This window comes from Ciconia boyciana, chromosome 2 (genome assembly GCF_034638445.1).
Source record: "Ciconia boyciana chromosome 2, ASM3463844v1, whole genome shotgun sequence".
Taxonomy (NCBI): Eukaryota; Metazoa; Chordata; class Aves; order Ciconiiformes; family Ciconiidae; genus Ciconia; species Ciconia boyciana.
The window spans coordinates 126,993,665-127,016,831 of NC_132935.1; the positions used below are offsets into that span (position 1 = coordinate 126,993,665).

The 23,167-nt window shown below is 37.5% G+C and overlaps 1 protein-coding gene across 1 annotated transcript in view; it reads left to right on the plus strand.

The window, feature by feature from the left end:
• Positions 1-23,167, plus strand: part of ZNF385D (zinc finger protein 385D) — a 442,063-nt gene that overhangs the window by 86,316 nt on the left and 332,580 nt on the right. The window contains exon 2 of the mRNA XM_072853997.1: positions 5,080-5,358. Coding sequence (XP_072710098.1) covers positions 5,080-5,358 — 279 coding nt within the window. The remainder of the gene's footprint in view (positions 1-5,079; positions 5,359-23,167) is intronic.

The window sequence follows — 23,167 nt, forward strand, 5'->3', positions numbered from 1 at the left end:
TGAGCCAAAATTGAGTTCAGAGCTCCAGGGAAAATAAATGTAAGCATTTATCCACAGTGCTATTTAAATTGGCTTGAAATTTTGAGTTCTTGGTTACCTTGCTCATTCATTTCTAGTTTACTGCAGTCTTCCTTAGGGCTCCTAAAGGTTGAGAAGTTAGCTTTCTTTTAGGGGGAAAAAAATGTTATCTGCAAAACTGTTGGCTGTTTATATGATATGCAACCAGTGCAGTCAAGATGAACTCTATAATATAATGGCAGGGAAAGAGGGTTTTCATTTAATGCCTACCCATCTCCACATCGAAGCAACAGTTCAAACCACTAAGACATTGATAGCAATTAAAAATTGCTTTTAAAATTAAGATTATAATGTTTTCTTCTAACCATATTCCATGTAATTTCCCAATAGAATAAACTAAGCATTCTTTCCCTCACCTCCACCAATCAAAATTGCTACCTAAACATTTCATTCCAGAAAACAGAAGTGTGCAATGACGCAGGCGTGTGAAGGCAGTCTGTGTGCTGCTTTGCAAGAATTAGTCTGCATCTGCATTAGTTGAAACACTAGTGGATCTTTCACAAAATTTCACAAACTTGATTTTTTTTTCTTTTCTTTTAAATTACTAGTTGGAATGGTAAATTGTATTTTAAAAGTATCTCAAAGTTATACTCAGTTGGATATCTTCCCCTTCTTTATCCTTTGCTATCTTTATTTCCTTGTCATTTAAGGAATATTGAGTAAGGAGGACTCAGAATGTTTTAATCCTAAAATGCTCCTGTTTCTCCAAAATATTTTGTCTTCATGTTTGGGATTTTTTTTCTTCAAACCGTTTGTGTCCAATCAACATATGGAGTACTGCTATGTAATGCTGTCTTATAGCATCAGCTCAAGTGGTTTGCACAGGTGTGTAATATTTCACTTTAGTCCTTTAGTAGTGCCATTACATATTGGGAAATCACTGTGTATCTGTAAAGGAAATGGTGGCAGACTGTGTAGTGTAATATGTATCCCTAAAACTTCTGTTTTCCTCATTGTCACCTAGTCTGCAGTTACAAATTATCCCCTTCTTCCTCCAGATTTGAGACAGTAGGTAAAAATGTATTGTAGCTCTAATGCCATCACAGCTTTCTAATGAAAGCACAAATCAAATGGTAGATGCTTGAATAATTTATTTCCAAGGTATAATTTCCCTTATTATTTTACTGTGCCTTTATCTAGTGTGCATTTTATAATTTCTTTTTCTGGAATGAGATTAGAATGCAAGACAGAAGTATTCTATATGCCAAAAGTAAGACTTTCATAGATTAGGCCGTGTTGATTGGAATATTAGAGGGATGTTATAACATGCTAATACAGTTTATTAGGCTGCCAGCTTATCTGTATAAATGTTTCAAAAGGAATTAGACGTGTACACATAATATACGATGTTTGTTTAATTTACTAGGTTGTATTTGCTTACAAAGTTTTACATCTTGGTTAGATCTGTTTTATTACAGTAATCTCATGCCTATATGACTAGCACTATAGGTCTAGAGATATATTCTACTTGTAATTTTAAATTCATACTGCTCTCTAGTGGGGAATGCTTTCAATGCAAAAGATCATATATATTAATGTACAGCAGGTATATAAACTGCAGGGATTTCTCAAAAGTTACTGTCATCTAGAGCAATTCAGTAAAACTAGTGCTGTCACGTTAGCATTTTAATCCTTGTAATGCTTTGATTAAAGACTGAATTTCTTAATTTAAAAATATTTTAGATAGATGAATATAGCTTTCTCTGGAGTGAACAATATCTCCAGCAAACTCCAGAAGGCTGAGAGGTTGATGGATTGCTGCTGCTTCCTCAGGAGAAACCTCCTCCTTCCATTAGGAGAAATAAGCAATAGATCAGCTGTAGAAAAACCTCAGGTGTTCTCCTAAGCTTCCACAGTCTCATAATGTCTTATGGGATGGTTGTGATTTGTCTCTAAAAGTTTGTATCATCACTGTATAAAAGGCTTGGTTTTAATAAATAACTACTTTTATGCTGCTTCTTTTTCTCTTTAATTTTGCTTTGGAATGAATTGTTTAGCCTGCTTTCTTATCTCTTGCTTTAGACAGCTAAAATCCTAGATAACAGAGCTGACTATACACAAAAGCTGAAATAATAATACTGGTTGAGCGAGGTTTTAATCTACAGCAAGTGCAGAGCTCCTCTCAGAACTGGGTCTGTACTTTCTTAAAAGAAATAGGGTTTAGTTGGCATAAAAGAACACGATACTAATTAGGTAGCAGGCAAATCTGAAAACTGAGATTGAAACTGTTTTGAATCTTGATAGGTTTTAGATTTGCATCTTTAGATAAATTTTTCTCTATGATTTGAGTGGAAAGCAGTAAATGTGTTTAAATCCTTGGGAGGGCCAGCAAAACATCTAGCTGATGAAATTTACAATATTTGAAGCTCTCTCAAGAATGATTTGCAGTATTTTGGTGTAATCAGACCCAAATCTGAAGGCTTGTTTAGACTTATTTTTAGATGCTGAACCTTGTCTGGATCTGGGATTAAAGGCATTTGTAGCCCAGTTTCTTCTGTTGCTGCAATCATCTTTTTTGTCTCTAGGTTGACTGATTTGTTAGTTAGAGAACAAATAGTATCATTGTATTTAAGGCTGCTGTAATTTTGTCACTTAAAGTACAGATTAGATTCTTTGCCTAGACCTTCATTGATTCACTAAGTCTGGGAGAACAAGCAGTTTAAAGATTTATATGCTATATAAAGGTCTCGCCAAGATGCTAAGTTGGTATAACATTTTGCACTCCTTGAATAGTAAATTAGGTTTGCAGTGCACAGAGCACTTCTTCACCTGTGCCATTTCTGCTCACCTTTAATCACAGAAGCTCATGTTTACATTGGTTTCTCTTGAAGTTCTGCAGATGGCATTATCTTCTCATTTCTGTAGTTGTTACAGTTTGGTATTAGCTGAATCTAAGTTAACTATCCTTGAATTATAATCCTGGGAGCTTAAGATAAGAAACTAATAGAACGTGTTTATTATTTGTCTTTGAACTATTTTGAACCAGACAAGTTATGAAATTATTAGACTTGGGCTTGAAAGCATTCACAGGAAGCAGAGAGGGGATGACTAGGGGTTGCTAAATACCTAATAAACTCACTCTTGAGGTCTATGCATTTAAGCTTAGCTGACTAAAATATAGGGCGTTTATTTTTTCTTCTGTTAATTGCAACACTTCAAAATATATAAATATAGGAAACAGAGACTAAGTCTCCACTCCCCCTCTCCCCTTTTTTTCCAATTTGAAAAATGCATCTTGCATTTCTAAGTACTAAAACAGCTAAGAATTTGTAGTGGTTAGTCAAGTGCAGTATTTGAATGTAGGAGTGTATGTAATGGAACATAGCAATAGGTTGTCATTCATGTGGAGTTTAACTGACCTATTTATTGTATATTTCATATTAAAAAATTAAAAATGTGATACTTACAGATTTAATCCTAGAGAGGATTATAAAATATTTCTGCTGTAATAACTACTTGTATTTCTATGGTGGATTGACCTTGGCTGGCTGCCAGACCCCCACCTAGCTGCTCTCTCACTCCCTTTCCACACCAGGATGGGGAGCAGGAAATAAGATGGAAAACCTTGTGGGTTGAGATAAAGACAGGGAGAGCACTTACTGGTTACCGTCACGGGCAAAATAGATTCAACTTGAGTAAAATTAATTTAGTTTATTGCCAATTAAAATACAATGGGATGGTGAGAAACAAAGACAAAACACTAAAACGCTTTGCCGCTCTGCCCCCGCCTTCTTCCCGGGCTTAACTTCACTCCTGACTCTTCTACACTACCCTCCCATCCCTAAGCGGTGCAGGGGGATGGGGATTGGGGGTTGTGGTCAGTCCATATCACTTCATCTCTGCTATACCTTCCTCCTCACGCTGTTCTCCTGTTCCAGTGTGGGGTCCCTCCCACGGGATACAGTCCTTCATGAACTGCTCCAATGGGGGTCCTTCTTATGGGCTGCAATTCTTGAAAAAGCGCTCCAGCATGTGTTCTTTCCATGGGGTACAGTCCTTCAGGAAAGGACTGCTCCAGCATGGGTCCCCCACGGGGTCACATGTCTTGCCAGAAAACCTGCTCCTGCATGGGTTCCTCTCCACAGACTGCAGCCTCTGCCGGGAGCCTGCTCCTGCATGGCCTCTCCATGGGCTGCAGCTTCCTTCAGGGCATGCCCACCCACTCTGGTGTGGGGTCCTCCATGGGCTGCAGGTGGATATCTGCTCCACTGCGGTCCTCCATGGGCTGCAGGTAGACAACCTGTGTCACCATGGTCTTCACCATGAGCTGCAGGGGAGTCTCTGCTCCAGTGCCTTGGAGCACCTCCTCCCCCTTCTTTTCCACTATCTACAGGGCTGTTTCACATTTTTTCAGGTGCTGCACAGTGTTTTTCCCCCTTCTTAAATATGTTGCCACAGGGGTGCCACACCCGTGGCTGATGTGCTCAGCTTTGGGCACTGGTGGGTCAGTTTTGGAGCTGCCTGGAACTGGCTGTCCCCAGATGGGACAGCCCTTGGTCTCCTTTTAGAGAGGCCACCCTGCAGCCCCCACTGCCAGCACCTGGGCACCTGCATCCATTGCAGTTTCCCACTGAAGGTGACAGTTAAGATGTCATGAGCTTCATCTAGACTTTGCTGAGATTTCTAACTTAGCATTTGTAAGGTTGCTTTTCATAGGATAATTCTTAAATAAAGTAAACTAACCAAGGGATAAGGTAGAAATAATTAAAAAGAAAAATTTGAAAAAACCCCAAACCCTGTGATAGGTTGATTCCAGTGATAGATTTAATAGTACCCCTGAACATTTAAAGTCATTCACCTGAGTGGCTGTGAAGTTACTCAAGTTACACAGCAGAACTAAAGAACATGAACAGAAAGCAAAACACATGAGCAGAAATGTAGTGTTAAAATATGAAAATGCAAAGAACCTGCCTTTTGCTGGTTTGTAGATGTAGAAATCTTGTGTATATTTGTATTACTCATCAGTTTTCCCTTTTATGTTTCTTTTCCCCCCCCCCCCAGAAAATATGAAGAAGCCCTGGAGCCCTGATTTACCAGTTGATAACCACTCATACAATTCAGATTTCACATCTGTCCCAGACAGAGAAGGTGAGAAAGAATTAGCACCCGATGGCACTGAAGAAAAGAAGGAAAGAGAAAAGAAACACACCAATTTCACTTTGTGTAATGTTTGTAACATTCAGCTGAACTCTGCTGCTCAGGCACAAATCCACTACAATGGCAAATCCCATCAGAAGAGGTTAAAACAGCTCAGCAATGGAAATCTCAAAAGTGATAATGGTAAGCATTAAAATATTTATACCTTTTGCCATGTTTTGATCTGAGAATTGCAGCAATGTGCAGTAATGTCAATATATATGAGTCTAAGCAGTTGTTTTATTCAGCCAGCAAATCCTTTGAAGTTAAGGCAAAGGCTCTTGGTGACTTTAGAGTGCTTGGGGTCATCCCTAGCATGAGCATCTGGCAAATAGCTAAAGGTATACTGTCTGTGTTGTTACAAGTGTTTTCATTTTATATTTTGTTTACATGATGATGTTGATTCAGATTCTTTCTCATGCCATTTACATTTTGATGGTTTTCAGCATAATCAGTGATATTCCGTATTTCCCAATCTACTAGAAAGGTTATACTTGTTCAGGGTATGTTTGCTTTTAATGAATGTAAGGTGGTTGCAAAATAGATTGAAACAAATACATTACACAGAACAAATACATTCCCAAACTCATTTCACTTTAGTTTGCTTATTCGGGGTTTAACCCATAGCTAGCATAAGTCTATTTAAAGATCATGACTGTTTAAAGATCATGAGTAAAGTCAAGCAGAGATGGAACAAAGGTTATTTTGATTTTAATTGATTTCATTGGCAGCTTCGGGAAAAGCATTTTGTAGTAGGTGGCATGTTTTCCTATCATCAGAGTGAATTGTACACCTCAAAGAAAAACATGTTTGTGGCTTTATGTACGAAAGTAGACAGATAATAGAGGCAAAAGATGGTCCCTGACAAGAAAAAACAGATTACTATGTTACAATTTTCTCAATTTCATAACAGGTTGTACTCAACTTTGCTGTACTATGGGTAGAGTTGTACTGTATTGTTCTATCTGCTCTTGTGCACCATGTCACAGAAATGGTGGTCTTAATATGATATACTTAGGACTTTCAGACTTTCTTTCTTCAGACCACACACATTGCTTAATATTTTGTGTCATGAGTTGCTTCCTGCCCTATCTGCAGAAGGATGTGCAGAACACTAATCCTTAGATAGGAATTAAGAGGTATTTTAATAATCTGTTCTTTGCCTTGGCTTTAAGAGGCGGGAATAATATGGGTATGTTGCTGAAGTGTGTTGGATGTGAGTGCTTTGCTATGGACAAGGTGTTGCTCGTTTCCTTAAAACAAAAAAAACCAAACAACCCCATAACACCGAATGACACAAATCATTTTGTCTTTAAGTGGCAAGACTATAATGTTTGGCACTGCTCATAGCTCAGGTTTAGCATTAATACCACTACCATTAGTACGAGCTGTGAAAATGCATAAAGAAAGATTGATATCCTAATTGATTAAAAGTGCAATATGGTTATCCACAAATGCATTCTTTCTATAACCAAATAAATACAGTCTAATGTTATTACTATCTTCAGTTAAGGTAAAATTGTGTTATCGTTATTATTAGCACAACAATTTAGCTAATGATAGAAAGTGTTTTTTCTGCAGTTCATTTTTCTGCTTTAATCCATGGTAATGAAAGAATTAGTAATTAAGCAATGCTGAAATTAGTGTCAAAGGGCTTCAATCGTGCTTCAACATTTATATTCTAGAGAGGATCATAGTAGTAGTATAGCGGCATGTTTCTTATTTCCTCCTTAAAAGTATCCCTATGTCATGTGTAGCTGCATCCATTTGTAGTCAGAAATAGCTGACTGACTATCTGGCTCTTTGTTTCAAAGTGCAGTTATTTTGGGGGGTTGCCTGAAACTTGAGGCTTTTCAAATCTGGCAGATTTGTGAGTATCACCAAAAGTACCGCTCCACTGAGAGAATAATGTAGAGAAGAGCATAAGGAAGTGATTTTCCCATGTCACCAAACTTTGAGATTTCAGGTTTTTTAAACTGAACATTATGAATGAAATAGAGACCAATATTAAATATGACTTGCTCAAAGTTAGAACTGAATGTTTGAGTAACCACCCTCCCCACACTTTGAACAGAGAGCCTGTTTGAGGTCCCTTTTCTAAGACGAGTAGAAATTGGAACCTGACAGACCTTCCACAATAATACGTTTTGTCAAAACTAGTATATCTGAAATATGGGCAATGCTTTTCAGACGAATGATTGTTTTGTTGATGAGACCCCAGCAAGCTCAAGTGACATATGACCACGACTGAAAAAAATTATGACTTGACCCTTTCAGTTTATCATGTGCACACAAATGACACTTTTTGAAGGTCACTGATGTGACTGAAGTAACTGTTAAACATGCACAGTACTGTTTATTCAATGTATGTCAGTAGGTTGCTTTATTTATGAGAATGGTATTTCTTGTGTAGAAGTCTGGTTGTCACAGAAGACAGCTGTTATGCTCAATGTCCAGGTTAATGGTCTAATCATTCTTGAGATGAAATTCTGCTGTAAATTAAAACTAAGTAAAGGCTCTGCTTTACGAGATTGTCTTCTAAGGCTTCCTCATCAGTAGTTACTCATTATATCTCAAGTTTACTTGCACTACGCACAAGAAAACCCCATTTCCAAATACAGCGATTCATGGACTGTACTATGGGTTGTATATGTCTTTGCAAAGTTGTGTGCTCACTTGGAACTAACATACATGGAAAGGTTGGGAAAAATATTGGAATTGTGAATTCTCCTTGTTTTGCTTCATCTCTGAATTATTCCCACAAAGCAGGACAGGTTTGTGTGTTTTATATCATGAGGGGTAATGGAAATGGAGGATTGATTCATATGAAGCAACAGCCCATGTCTTGTTCCCAAACAATTTGCAATGGACTGCTGAACAGAGGTAGGGTTCAGCTGTATTAGCATTTGACTGTGTTATTAAAGCTGTCACACTATAGTCATCATCTTCAAACTGTGTGAAGTAGCTTTTATCTGCTGGACATAAATAACAGAGCATGTTACTATGCTTGAATATCTCTGCGTAATTTCATAAGGTAAGTTGCTTAAGCACAAAGCCTGTTAACCTCTGCAAATATACAATTAATAAATAATGTGCATTGAGGGCTTAAAAGCAGCATTTCTTTGCTGCTGTATTGGTATCTGTACTGAATTTGAACAACTCACCAGATTTACTCTAAAAAGTGTTGCTAGTTGCGTATCTGTCAGATTGGCAGCTTTACAGTATGATACCGACTTGGTGCCTTCCTGGGGCAGAGCAGCCTCGGAACAGCAGACTGTGCAGAGTCACAGAAATGATGCGAACCCATCGTTTCTTGTGTCATTACTTGGTACAGTGATTTGTGATGACTTAACAGGACATGGTGAGACATCAGCACTTCTGCTACTGAACTGTATGTGCTTGGGAGTAACACAATTTTCCTTGTTCCTTCCTCCTAATAATTGCCTTTTATGTCACTTAAAAAGACTTCTCACACTTTCCTCATTACACCCTATAATATATTCTTCTTGCTGGTGATTTTTTTTTTTTGCCTTTCTGCTCTCCTACGTGCAGTAACAAGGTGACAAACAAGTCAGTGGAGATTTTGAGTAAGTTTTGGAATTAAAAAAGGGCAGAATGCATTTCCTATCTGGTCTGCCAACATTGCACCACTTCTCACAAAACCAGCCTGGGTGCTGTGGGAAGAGGTGACCTCTGGTGGGAAATAATTTATTCTGACCAGTAGGAGTAAGACTCATGTTTCTACTGACAGAATGGAAAAATAACTGTGGATGCAAATGTATAGCAGTAGCAGTGAGAAAATTGGTATTACTAAGATTTTATGTAAACCGGAATTTCCCCTGTGCTTCCTTCTGTGTAAACTGCTGAATCATCATGACTGAATGAGGCACACTTAGGACAAAAACTAAAACTGCTTTCCTCTGCAATAATTTCTACAATACATTAGATAACAAGTGGAAAAATAGTGAAAGAGTTGAGAAATGCCCCAAAATTCATAGAACTCCTTTTGCTTTGAAAATTGATTTCTGAAACATTATTCTTTTGAAACACAAGAGCCAGTGAGGCATTTGGCAGTAGTTTCTTTATCTATCTCTCTGAATTCATAACCCAGACAAAAGACTATCCAGTTTAGCAAGTTTCGTTTACTTTCTTTTAAACTAACTTTTTTTCAGTGAAATTTCATCTTACTAGAATTTTATTGTACTGTGAACAAGGACAGTGAGTGCATGGAAGAAAGAAAGACAGGGAAAAGATCAGAATTAAATATCCATTTTTTAATCCCTTGATAGTTGCAAAAAGCAAATATCTTAATTCAGCATTAGATATTACTTAAGAATGAATAACAATTTGATTGTTACATTTATACCAAAATATGCACTAAAATATGAGCAAAATCCATTTCACACATTTTATTTTTTTCAGCCGTATTTGGTGGTTGAATGTAGTTTCCCACAACAACTCTAGAGATGACAATTCCATAATATCTACGCAATATATTTTTGCACACTGGTGAGAGAAAATATTTAATCTTTTACAATGTTTTTTTTTGCATCTAAATCCTGACTTTTTACAGTCCTGCAGGTACAAAATCCAGAAGATTCACCTAAACCACTCACAGAGTCTCCTTCTTAGCACTTTTCTGTTGCCAGTTCTTTTCTAGTTCTGTGCTGCTGCTGCACTTTACCCCTCTGCTATCACATTTTTGATCATGAAAACTGGCAGTTTTGGGGCAGACAGAATCTTGCTTTAAGGTGGTAAGCTACCAAGCTACAGCTTTCAGGGAAATGGTGTTGCCTGCTCTTTTCATTACATTAATCCTCCTTTCAGAGAAAGAGGATTGTATAAGGCATTGAGGAATGGAGGGAATCTTCAGACAAAGTATATTCTTCTTCAGAGGAGGGGATTTTCTGTTAGTTTCATGGGAAACAAATACTGTCAGATCAGCTTGAGATGTCTCTGGAAGTCATGTCTCTAGCAGTGACCTGTAACAGGTTCTTCTCAAGATAAAGCAAGAAGTTGCACCATAACAACTATTTTACTGTTATGTGGTTGCAAACTTTTTTTTTTTTTAATGTCATGTTCTGGTGCAGAGCCTCGTGGCCAGTTAACAGTGAACCCAATATGAGTTATCCTCTGGTTTTAAGCCTCTAGTTTGTGGGTCATAGATGCCAGTATTTTGTAAAGAAGCACAGCAGGTTCCCTCTGGGTGTTCTGTAATACCTCCCAAATATCAAAGCTGGAGATCTCTGGACAAGTAGGACTGGCTGAGGGGCAGTGTGTTGTCACTTCCACTGCTCCCAGATGTAAATCTTTCTTCTTATTCCAGAGCAATTGTCTGTTTTCATCATGTTCCTATTCCAGTTAGTGAACTATTAACATAGTTCTGCTTTTAAGAGCACTTTTGCAAGTGAGATATGCTTTTAAAGCACGGCTTGTGTTTGCAGAATTTATTTTTTTATTATGTTCAGAAATGTAATGCCCACCATATATGACATCATAGTTCAGCACAGTTTTATCACAAGGTAACTTGTGTATCATGGAATGAATTAAGCTTAAGAAAGAGCCAGCTCACACCAGCCACATGCACAATGCTCATATTTCCCCTAATAAGCACAGTAGGATCCAGCTGGCTTTGTGAGTGTACAAAAAATGATGGATGGATGGTAATTGTGTACAAACTGTTTACATGTGTGCAAATATCCATTGTAGACTTGCTATAGTTAGCTGACTGCTACCTATTACAAATAAATACAAAGGGACATTACTAAATTTTAATATAGACCAATCACAGGTAAACCCTAGCATTGTAACAAGTTGTGGGGAGGCTGGGGAGAAAGTTCCATGAGTGCACCTGGAATAACTTCAATAATGCCATGCAGTCACAAAGGTAACATGTATTTTAGCAGTCCCCAAAACTTCTTTTGGATTTGGGGAGGAGAAATTCTTAGTAGTTAAACAATTTTTTATGTAGCGTATCTGGTAATTGGTCTACTGAATAGCATGACAGAATGAAAAAAAAAATATAGGACCCTAGAAAACTGTGTTTATTAATTCTGATTAATTCTTCAGAAGCTGGGGAATAAGTAGAAATTTATGGCTAGATATGCTTAAAGTATTTTTGAAGTTCCTTATTGTTCATCAAGTGCACTTAAGAATGTGCTTATGTCCTTTGTCGAAGTACAGTTTTGGTCTCAACTGGCAAATTCCTTTCTTTTCTACCATCTTAGGTTACAACTGAATAAAACCTGCTGTGGCAGTTTATTATGAATCAAACCATTTAATGTGTATGATGAATCTCAACCATCAAGAACATCTGCCCAGGGCCCAAACAAGCCTCTAACTGCAGGCTGAAAAAGCTACAAAGAATTGGGTTTGTTCTAGTTTTCTCCCTGAATATAAGACTGCACAGGTTCTCTTTTAATATCCCCAGCTGTAAAGAGTGCCCTCCTTTTGAGTACCGTCTCCAAAGCAAGATGCTTAGCAAGTTGTCTCCACCCATAGGACATGGATGTTTGTCCATGAGAAATTCTACAACAGTGTCAGACAGCTGACACAAGTTCAGAAGTGGGTCCTTTGCTGCCTTCTACCAAACCTGGGTAGGTTTTCTGATTGCTATGCTAAGGCAGTGGGGGCTGAGGTACTTAAAGGTGTCTTCAACAGCACACAAAGGCTGCTGTTATATGCAGGTTAGAGGGTGAAAATCTTCACCCATTTTGTGCCTGCTTGCTATGTTTAATCCTCTTCCATACTTGCAGTTCTTACTCTGTATGTTCCAAACGTTGTTCTCTCACAGTTTGCTTGTCCTTTTTAGACATTTATGGCTTCATGTCCTCAGGACGTCATGTTGCTCCTAGATCTACAACACTTTTTCTTCTATGTAGAAAAAAACCTGCCCTTTTAGTCCTCAAATCTGTGCTTAAAATATGATTTTGAAAAGTGGGAAAACTGTCATCTTGCTGTCTTTGCACCTCTGCTTAACATCAACATAGCCTCTTTTTAATAGCTTTTTTTTTTCCTGTTCTTCTTTTTTTCATCCTGTATGGCTTCAGGCTAGAACCTGCCATGCACCCTATTTATCTGAACTGGTTTGTCTCTCCATTTTAAAGTTAATACTGTTTTAGGTAAGTGTTGCCTTAATGTTCTATGCTGTAGCAGGAATATCGATAATCAATACTAAATTAGCTGTATAAGGTTCAGTTACTCTGGGAGCAATCTGTGTCCATCTGTGTTGTTTCTGAACTGTGTCAAGATGTTGGTCTGCCATTCTTTGCTTCTCCCTGAGTGTGGCACCAGTCTCATTTCTGAGAACGCTGGCATTTGATCTCTACTTGCATGTACAGCTAACAAACTGTTGAAACCTGTTTTGCAGGATCTCCATTTAGTTCCGCTTATATCACTAGGTCCAATATAGATTATGATGACCATGGCTTCCTTCCAGACCTTCTCAGTAACTTGTCTTCTTTTAATACGATGGGGTTTTTTTTTCTGCACTGGCATCTGGTAGGCAACAAATCTTCTATGAGTCATGACAACACACTAAGTTTATCAACATTTCCCGGTATTAATTTCCCGAGAGCTAGCTTTTCCCATATTCAGTTATTTTTCTTACTTCAATTATAGGTCTATATTCCTCAATGAGGCTGTAAAAGGATAATTTTGTACCTCTCATGTGGCATTAATTTTTGAATTTTTAGGATATCACAGAATTTAAGCAGAATTTTTGAGCTATATCTGAATAGAAGAAAAATAAAGCAGATATCATCAAATGTGACAGACATTTCAGTAATGCTGACTTTTTCTTATTTATGGCTTTTTACTCCTCCAATTCAAAATATACTGTCTTCCTGATAGTCTTGTCACTGAAATCTTTAGTTAATTTTTTATCCTCTGACATATTTCACAGTAGGGGGAAATATATCTCAAGATTAGAGTTTTAAGACCAGCTCCAATGAAATTAATTACAAACTCCTGTTGATTTCAAGAGAAGGAGGCAAGTTCCTCACTCTATTGAGGACCTTAATTAATGTTAGCACACATTTATGCTAGTTCAGTTTACATCATCGAGGAGGCACCAATTCTAATCTACAGTTCACACTGGTACTGTGGGAGTGAATTAATCTGTATGATGTCTTTCCTTTGTTTCTCACATTAATGCTTATAGGTTAGCCTGGCTGGAGTCCCCATGCAGACAGCATTGTAGATATATAGACATAATCAAGATTTCCCCCCCAGTTTTTCCATATATATGAGATTACAGAGCTGGAAGGATACACGTACAATTAGTAAGCAAAGCAAGCTCACTTACTAAACTAATTCTTTGTTCTGTAATCAAAATTAAAATTCTTCTCTAGACACTTTATGTCAGGGTAATATGTCTTTAAATGCAAGCCTCCCTAGTGGGGATGGTATATGATTTATTATATGGAATATAACATGAGTGTGTGACTTTTTGACTATAAAAGTAATATTGAATGTTTCTTTTTACAGGCTTTAGCAGCATAATGACTGTTAAACTAGAACCAAACCCAAGACACAGTCTCCCTCTGTGCTGGATCCCACAATGCTGTAGAAGAAAAAAGAAAGTTAATGAAGAACAATTTTGTGATCAAACATCTTGCGAGCTTTAAGCAATTTCATTCGTAGCTAAGTACAGTGAAAGTAAAACTGGAAATGTCAAAATGACTCACTTTGGTATTTCCGAGTGCAGTTGGTTAGCAATTTTGTCAAAGACTATTCAGAAATGGAGTATTATTAATTTTCTGCTGTTGAACCTGTTCCATTTGCAATTATTCTTGGGAACACTTAACAACTCGTCTGTCCCTTTTTTGCCAGGAGAACCCCATCCCTACCTTTGGGTAATTCTCATTCCATCCCAATAGAAATAGCAACATTATTAAAAAATGGATAAAAATTTCCTCATTCTGCTCCCATTCCTGTCCTCAGATTCAATAGTGGTTTGAACCTTGGCAGCTTGCATTGTGAATAGATGTTTTTTCCACAGGGGAGAGATGACAGAATTTTGTCTTTTTCTTTGTTCTCAGTTTTAACTATTCTGATAATATGTCCTAGTTTTTCCTAGGGTGTTGTTTGTGTTTGGGTTTCTTTTTGTTCTTATTATGGTTTTTTATTTGATCATCAAACTGAAGAAAAACCAATGATTACATGGCCATAGTTCTGATTGCACTTAGCTCCCTTGTCCTCACTTTTGATTCAGAGTCATGTTACTAGTCGTAAAACTGTTGTATAGCAAAACACAGGTGGATGCATATGCATAGCTGGTCATTCTCAGTAAACTTCCAATTTCAATGCTGCCTTTTTCTCCTTTTGCTGTTGAAAAAATAGTATCTTTATTGTTTCTTTTTTCCTAGAAGAGGTAGCAAAACTCTACTGATAAAATGACAGCATTCTTTTTACCAAAGGTAGTTGAGACAAGGACCGTAGACAAACATAGTCAAGTTCAAATTGAAATACTACCAGGGATGTCCCTCAGCTCAGTAGTGATATCCGATACTCTGAAGTGTCTTTGCTATATGATATATTAAAAATTAGAAGTCTTTAAAACAAACAATTCACTTTTTTGGAGTAGTCTCTGACCTCACACCCATAGGGCATTAGGGTCAAGCCTGGAGGAGTTTTTCTTGTGGAATTGTATACTGGGAAAGTTTTCAGTGGCAAGCAAGACAGTACATTTAAAGGGATCTATATGGGAGGAATATAAAATAGTGATGCCTGGAAAGAGGAAGATGTTACTCCCATCTTCCGAAAAGGCAAGAACTAGAAGCCAGTCAGTCAATTATCGGTGGCCAGGAAGTTTATGGAGTAAGTCTTTATGAAAGCCATTTGCAGGCACGTGAAGTGGAGGAAGGTGATTGGGAACAGCCAGCACAGATTTATGTGCAGACATTGTAAGACCAACCTGATTACCTTCTATGGTGAAATGACTGGCTCTGTCAATATGGGGTTATAATTTTCTGACTTAAGAAAGGCTTTCATCATGGTCTCCCATAGGATCGTTGTAGCCAAATTGTTGAGATAGGGGCTGGATGAGTGGAGTACGAAGCAGATTAGAAGCTGGCCAAACTATCAGGTTCGAAGTGTAATGATCAACCTTTCACAGTCTAACAGGGAGATGATTGGTTATGGCACTTCCCAAGGACTGATAGTGAGGCCAACACTGTCTAACATCTTCATTAGTGACCCTGGTGATAAGATGGAGTGCACACGTAGCAAATCTGCAGATGACTAAACATGGTGAAATCATTAGGATGATGGAATACAAAGCTACTGTTCACAGGAACCTCAGCAAGCTGCAGGAGTGCCTCAGCAGTAAGCTCATGAAGTTCAACAGATGCAAAAACTTGTCCTGCACTTGGAACATACACAACTACAGGCTGGGCACTGACTCGCTGGAGAGCAGCTTAGCAAAAAAGGACCTGGGTGTCCTTGGGGGCAACAAGTTAAATATGATTCATGAGCTTTTGTAGAGATGAAGGCTTAACTGCATACTGGGCTGCATTTGCAAAAGGATAAGTAGTAGTTTGAGGGAAGTGAGTACTATCTACTCTGCGTTTTTGAGATCATATCTGGCGTACAGTGCCCAGTTTTAGGCCCCCAGTGCAAGAGAGACATCAACAAAAGGGAGTGAGTCTGGAGGAGCATCACTAAGATGGTCAGATTGCTGGAGCACTTGACTCATGTCGAGAAGTTGACAAAGCTGGTTTTGTTTACTGTGAAGAAAAGAAGGGCTAACGGGGGATCCTGTTGCAGTCTTCAACTTCCTAGAGCGATTTTAGAGAGAAGATGGATGTGTACAGTGAAAGGGCAAGAGGGGATAGTCACAAGTTGCAGTAAGGGAAATTCTGATTAGATATATGGAAAAAAGCATTCAGAACTTCACTATAAAAATGAGTATGCACTGGAATAAGTTGCACAGAGAGGCTGTGGAAATTTTAAGAACTCAACCTGATCTAACCTTGAAGTTAGTTCTGCTTTGAGTAGGAGGTTGGGTAAAGTGAATTCCAGAGATCCCTTTCCACCTGAATTATTCTAAGGTTCTGTAGAAAATACACTGGGAAAACTTCAGTTTTAAAGATTCGAGGGCCTACTTGCTTAATTTACATCAGGAGCAAGATATATACAGCCAAAGGCTTGGATTTTTCTTCATAGCTGTGTGTTAAAAAGAAAAAACTGCCAAGAAAACTCCACTCTGAATGTCAAGTTGCTGATGTTATTTGACAGAAGCAAAACAAATACAGTAAAATCTTTATTCTTAGAAAGGCTTTGAGATGTAAAACAAACTGTTGAAACCTTTTTTAGTATTTTTATTTTTTCATCAAATTGCCTGTAGCATATAGTCAGAACTGCTGTTGATGCATGTTACAGTCTACCTAGTTAGATTATAAAAATAAAATTCTTGTCCTCTAAAAGAGGAAATCTAGGAACAAAGCTACTAGTATACATGGATCTTGTTTTCAGACCTTTCTTCTGTCATTAGTGGTGATGGAGGGAAGAACAGATGCTACAGCATGCAATAAGTAGCAACAGATACCATGTTGTTCAATGATGTGTTAAGACAGACTTGGTCTTCATGGCAGGCCAATATTAATAGCCATTCAAACTTATTGTTCTTAAAATACATTAACTTTTAATGTAAACCATTGAAGATATCAACAGTAGACCCTGCCATGTAAACACTGGAGTGATCAAACAGCTCATTTAAAAAATTATCCAATAATTGATATTGAATTTGTTGGTGTTTTTTTGGTTTTGTGTGTGTGGTGTTTTTTTTTTTTCTCACAGATCACATCTCATCATGAAATTAAATTATGATTAATTAAAAAGTAATTTTTGTATGTTGAGGGAAACATAGAGATTTCTATTTAGAGTTGTTATTGTAATCTAGTATCAAAAGTACCACACATCAGTAACAGTATTTCCAATGTTTTAAAATCTTGAAAAGTTTAAAAAAAAAAAGTTGCCATAATAATTCACTGTATTTTGATGTCAGTGACCCTTGTCACAAACAGACGAAATACGCTTGAGAAAGCCAAAGAAAAGATCCGGGAGCAGCCAAGCTTTCAAAAAATATATATTATTCAGAATTGCAGCATTGGCATTTAAAGACTGTGAAATAAATTGTTTCAAGAACAGTGGCAAGCCTCTCTGGTCTTATGAACACTCCAAATTAAAAGATTGTGGAAACAAACAATGCTATAGCTAAAGAAGGAACAATTAAATAAGTCTACAGTTGACATAGAAGTCTCAGTACTATTCAACAAGGACACATTTTAATTTTACCAACTTTATTTTTTGCAAGCCAGAAGAGTTATCTCTGTGAGATTGGATATATGTGTAAATAGTTATAAATTACTTTATGCCTTTTGGTACAGGCTGAAAATTTGGACTGTGGTTAGTTTAATCTGTTATATACCTCTAAATCTGTGTGGGGGCAATAATTTGCTTCTTTTGTGATTCCTTTCATACTGCACACAGCCCATCCTACAAAATCCATTGACCATGTTAATAGAGTACTAGAGCGTCAGCTTCAATTTGAATATGTGTGCTTCTAAGTACAGCGGTTATATATTCATACAGACGTATACGCACACACACAAAAATCATGGCACAGTTTATTCTTAGTCGATATAGAAATATGTTAGCTCTTGGGCTAGTTTGGAAGAAAATTCCAGTACTGTGCTTTATAGGGAACGCACTTGTGCACCATCTCCCTATTTGCTCAAAGTCAGTCCTGTATGGTAGTCAGCAGCTAGTTAGTTTTTAATCTTTGAAAATTGTAGTGGATGTTTTTTTGCTGAAGAACTGCAATAATTTATTTTTGAACGGAATTTTCCAAACAGTATGTGTTTAATTTGTCAAATCAGAAGTCACATTGATGATGTTTTCAAGTGAACATCAGTAGGAATAAAGCTTCCCAATCCTTAATGGCTCTGGAAAGCTGAGTTGCATTTCTTCTAATTCAGTTTTATTCACTGATGCTGCAAATGTTATAGTCTAGAGAACCTGCTCTTACAGAGTATGACGTCAGGTTTTTTCCTTTCTTAAATCTTTATATTTTTCTATTCAATATACTCAAGAAAGCCTCTTTAGTATTCATATTACGTTATGACTGACATAAACCAATGCTTAACAAGAATAGGTGTTACTACTTTTGACAGATCTCTAGGAGTATGTTAGTTGTTGATAGGATTACTGAAACATCATATCTTTATGCAATAATTTTTTTTTTTCCTTGGGAGGATGAAGTGGTATAGTTACTGTTCAGTGCTATTAAGATATTCCTGGTATATTTTGGTAAAAAACATATATCCATTCCTATATCCACTCTTTTTGTAATTTCCTTGGAGAATGATCTTCATAATATTACTTTCTTTTTTTGCCAACTAACTGTGGGTATTTTATTAAGTGTCATCATAAAAAGCTTGAGTAATCAAGCTTAGCTGATCCCCAAAGTTACCCAGAAAGAGAGTTGTCACCATGACTTACTGTTTGTGGATACCCAAAGGATTTCTGGTTAATGTGTTCTGACAGAGCTTTCCATGCTCTGCAGTTCACCTGCTATAGATGTGAGGCCATTAAAATGTGGTGGCTGAGGCAGCATGTGCAAACACAAAATGGCAGGAGTGGTGAGTTTATAGTGCAGGTTCTGAAGACAGGGCGTGGAGAGGGAATCAAATGATATCTGCTTCATCCTTTATATTCCTTTGATAGTAAAGCATTTCACAACATTCTTGAGACCAAAGCAGACAGGAATGTGCACACAAAGCACAGCATGGAGTTTGAAATGTGTTCAATTTGTTTATTTTGTGTACAAAGTGAGGTGCCTAAGGCTCCTTTTCTCTTGACATTGTGTAAGGTCGAAAACCACCCACTGTGACCCAAAGAAGCCCTACGGGAAAGGCAGGGTATTACCCATACTGAGGGCAGTAATCAGACCAACAGCAGCTTCCTACTAGACCATTTTACTGTAACAATATGTGAGGTTAGACTCATACTGTTTAATCTCATGGAAGACTTTAGAAGGCCTTGGTTCCCATGGAGAAGCGCTCTCTCTGGTAGTAAAATGCCCTTCACAACCCCCTGTGAACAGTGGCATGAACCCCTGAACAAACTTACTTTTATGCAGGATAAAAGGGGATCAATGCTGCGGCATGAGGAGACTGACTAATGAGGGGAAAGTAGGATTCAGATGGGGCGAGGTTAGTGCTTTTTCATGATTTGGTGGGAAAATCAGGCATGATAATTCATTTTTATAGGATGAGATTAACTTGCAGAGGTAAATACAAATGTAGAAAATGATTAGAATGAGTAAATGAACAACTGTGGGGAAGACTATGAGATAGGGGAAGGAACTGTTTGTCTTGTATGTCAAAGTAATTGAAAACTTGACAGAACAAAATATTTTTTGCTTCTGACCATCTTGAAGTCATTAAGGAAATTACCATAAATTTTCATGGAATTTATATTTCACATTCACTTGAACGCCTGGTGCATATATTTCCTACTCAGATGGTGGGCTCCTTCTGCCAGGCGCCAGCAGGTTGGTATAAATTACCCAGCAGAAGTTAGAATGTTCTTTCATTGCAAACTGACAAAGTGAAAGACATATGTGAAAACCCAGTATTCTCCCCAGCCCTACCACCCTCTCATTTCCTCCTCCTCCTTCTTCGAGGAACCCTAGGAAAAGAATTCATAGTCCTCATCTAAGGAAAACTTGAGTGAAATGCTTGTCAGAGAACTGCTTGATTTTTGAGCAAGGAAAAGACTTCAAAGTTAAACTGTGGTATTTCTCCACTTTTTTAATCTACATGGTACTTTGATTTTCTGCTTTGTTTTTAATCCAGATTTTAAAAATAATGTTTCCATGCTACACAACTTAAAAACAAAAATAAAGTTCTTAATAACTGGAACTATGTTTCCAGAAAATCTACATCTGCATTGTATTTTTTACCCCATATAAATACTAGCAAGAAGATACAATGCAAAAATCCCTTTCTGCCTGGCTCAGCACAAGAAGGATTTATCTCAATTTAGATAACATATTGTTTGAACACTAAAGTACTGAGCAGTGAATCACACATTTCCTCTGCGGAATCCAGGTTTCCTTGCATGTAAAGTTGGGTGAGCCTTGGAACTTTTCTCATAGGAATATAAAACATACCTAACTCTTTGTACTCTTTTAGAAGAAAACTCTTTTGGAGTATAAAAAGACCCATAGTGTATTTGTCATGTTGTGGTTTCATCAGTTGTTCTATCACTAGTTTAATTAGATCGTGATACCTGTGGAATTATTTAATACCATATGGTAATATTATATCTGCTGTGTTGGCGGTCTTCAGGATGGGGATTCTATTGCCCTTATCACTATGTAAGGCTGAAGGAATGTGAGGACTCTAGAGTAATACTATGAATAGCACAAAATACTGGTAGCATGAAAAGTTAAAATGAAGGTTTGTTCGTTCTTTTTGGCATAAATTCACTTTGGGAGTTCAGAAGGTGTTATCTGGAGAAAAGGGGGAAAAAAAAAGGACTGAGGAAAAAGAATTATTAATTTCATTTTGTGGAAGTTTGTTTAATGCTTCATGGGAATGGCCTTGGCTTTCTCTCCCTCCTTTTCTGAACACTGTTATGTGGAGTACCTTAGGCTCTCGCTGTCTTTACCATGGAAGTCTCTGTATTTTAGCAATAGTGCTGAGTACACAGTATGGTAATATTAAGTCTTTATTTAGGAGGCTCTTTCTGTGGTATTAGTAAAAAACAGGCAGGTTCTTGGTGGCTTTTTATCTTCCAAAACCACTAATTGAACTGTGAAGTGCTCTTGTATCTTTTGGGGATTTTAACCCATGTCTCTAAAGCATCTTACTGTTTTAAACCCAAATGTTAAATAGTTGCCCCAGAATGAAGAAGTGTATCAAACTTTCCTTTTTGCCTGTACCCAGCACATTGTGCAAGTGAAAGTACATAACCTCCTTATATTCCGACTCTGTTCTTCCATAAACAAATAGCAATATTGTTAACTTCAGTGTGTATAAAACCAATATTATGAAGGAATAAAAAATACTTATTACTTGTAGTATGCAGCCATTTTTCCTTCTTGCTTTTCTTTATTGGTGATACCTGCCATTCAGACTTTATTTTCTAACAAATTAAACTGCAAAGAAATAATTCCCTTAGAAGCTCCCTTTCAGCTTCATTCCTAACTCCCCTTTATTAATACTGAAAGTGTTGGCAGCCACATTTTCATGATGTTTACAGAATTGCTCAGAAGTTTACAGCTTCTTTTTTTTTTCTTCTTTTCTTCTTTGTGAAGATCAAAATAACAAGTTTTTATTGTTCAACAGTTGTTAACGTACAAGACCTAATATTCCCACAGGTATATTAGATCCCAACATCCTTAGCTTTTTACAATTAGAAAAAAACCCCTGGTGGATATTTCATTTATCTGGCAATTCATTGGTGTCTGAAGCTGGTACTGCCAAACTCTTCCAGAGTTTGTCCTGAGTCAATGCTCGGGGGCTTGATCTGTGATTTTTAAAATGCCTTTGGGAGGTGACATCAGATGTGTAAGAATGTGATTGTGTTTATTTCTTACATGAGTCCCACTGGTAGAATCCTTAGGGATTTGCTGTATCAAAGATATTTATGAGAATATTGCCCTCGGCTATAGTCTGAAAGGGAGCAAAGTAGGACAGGGACAGATGAAGGGTAGGCAAAATGGTAACTCTGGTCATAGAGAATGGTGAGAGTCTCCCAGATCTGGATACTCTTTCTGATACATAGCACTCAAGCAAATTAGGTGCATGTGCAAAAATCTGCAATCACATTTCCACTTCAAAGGTTTGCTTGTGTATTACTGTTCCTGAATGTTCATAATATCAAAAACAGCAAAGCATGAGCAGGATTAGTCAGACAATGGATAGACTCAGTATATGCTGTTGTCTGTACGTGGCACAGGTTTACTTGGAGAGAGCAAGATCTTCAGGCATGTGACTATTATATTTGGCCTTTGGTGTAAAACAGATGTTTGCTGTTTGTACACATGAATACTTCTGTGTTCCTGAAATCTTCCTGCTTTAAAGGGAAGAATGGGGCAAGAAGACAGTAAGTAGAATCTGGCAGGTTTGTCATAGCAGTTCCTTAGCATGTCTAGGTTTACATTTCCCGTGAGTAATAGGTAGTAAAAATGATGAAGCAAGCAGAAAAAGAGGAGAGTTACAAAATCAAGTTGTATATGAAGTTTCTTTCACTGAGGATGTATTGTTCTAGTAAGAAGAAGGAGCTATTTGCCCCCAGTTCAGCAAGAGATCTTGAGCAATACAGAGAACTGTTGGACTCGATGATCTTAAAGCTCTTTTCCAACCTAAATGATTCTAGGAACTAGCCGAAGTGCCATTTAAAAAAATTAAGACATCTCCTAACATTTACATTAATTTTGCTGACCAGATAATCTATTAGTAATATACATCTGCTGATTTATAAAAATAAGTATATGTATGCACATGTGCATACACATACAGAGGGCTTTTAATTAGTTGCTGAGATAATGTATAAATCTCTGCCCCTTTAAATTTGCTGATTGAAAAATGAAGAATTTCTGCCCTTTAAATGTTCAGCTTTCACAGAGGTTACAGTAAATCTCTTAATCTCCCAAGCACTTATTCTCCTCTGGGTTTTTCACAGGCATTTATCCACAGGACATTCATTTCCAATCTGTATTTAAATCCAGGAATAACTATGTGGGCTTTGAGCTATCTGCTTTCATGCACTCCTAATGGGATCTACCACAGGAACTCTGGATGAGCTGGAAAAAAAATAGATTCAAGCCCAGTCATATTTGGCTTCCATTTCAGCTTAAGCTGAGTCTCTATTTATTCTTGGTGAAGAGAGCATTAAAGAAAGTAATTACTCGGGGGTGAGAGAAGGGCAGGAAGGATCC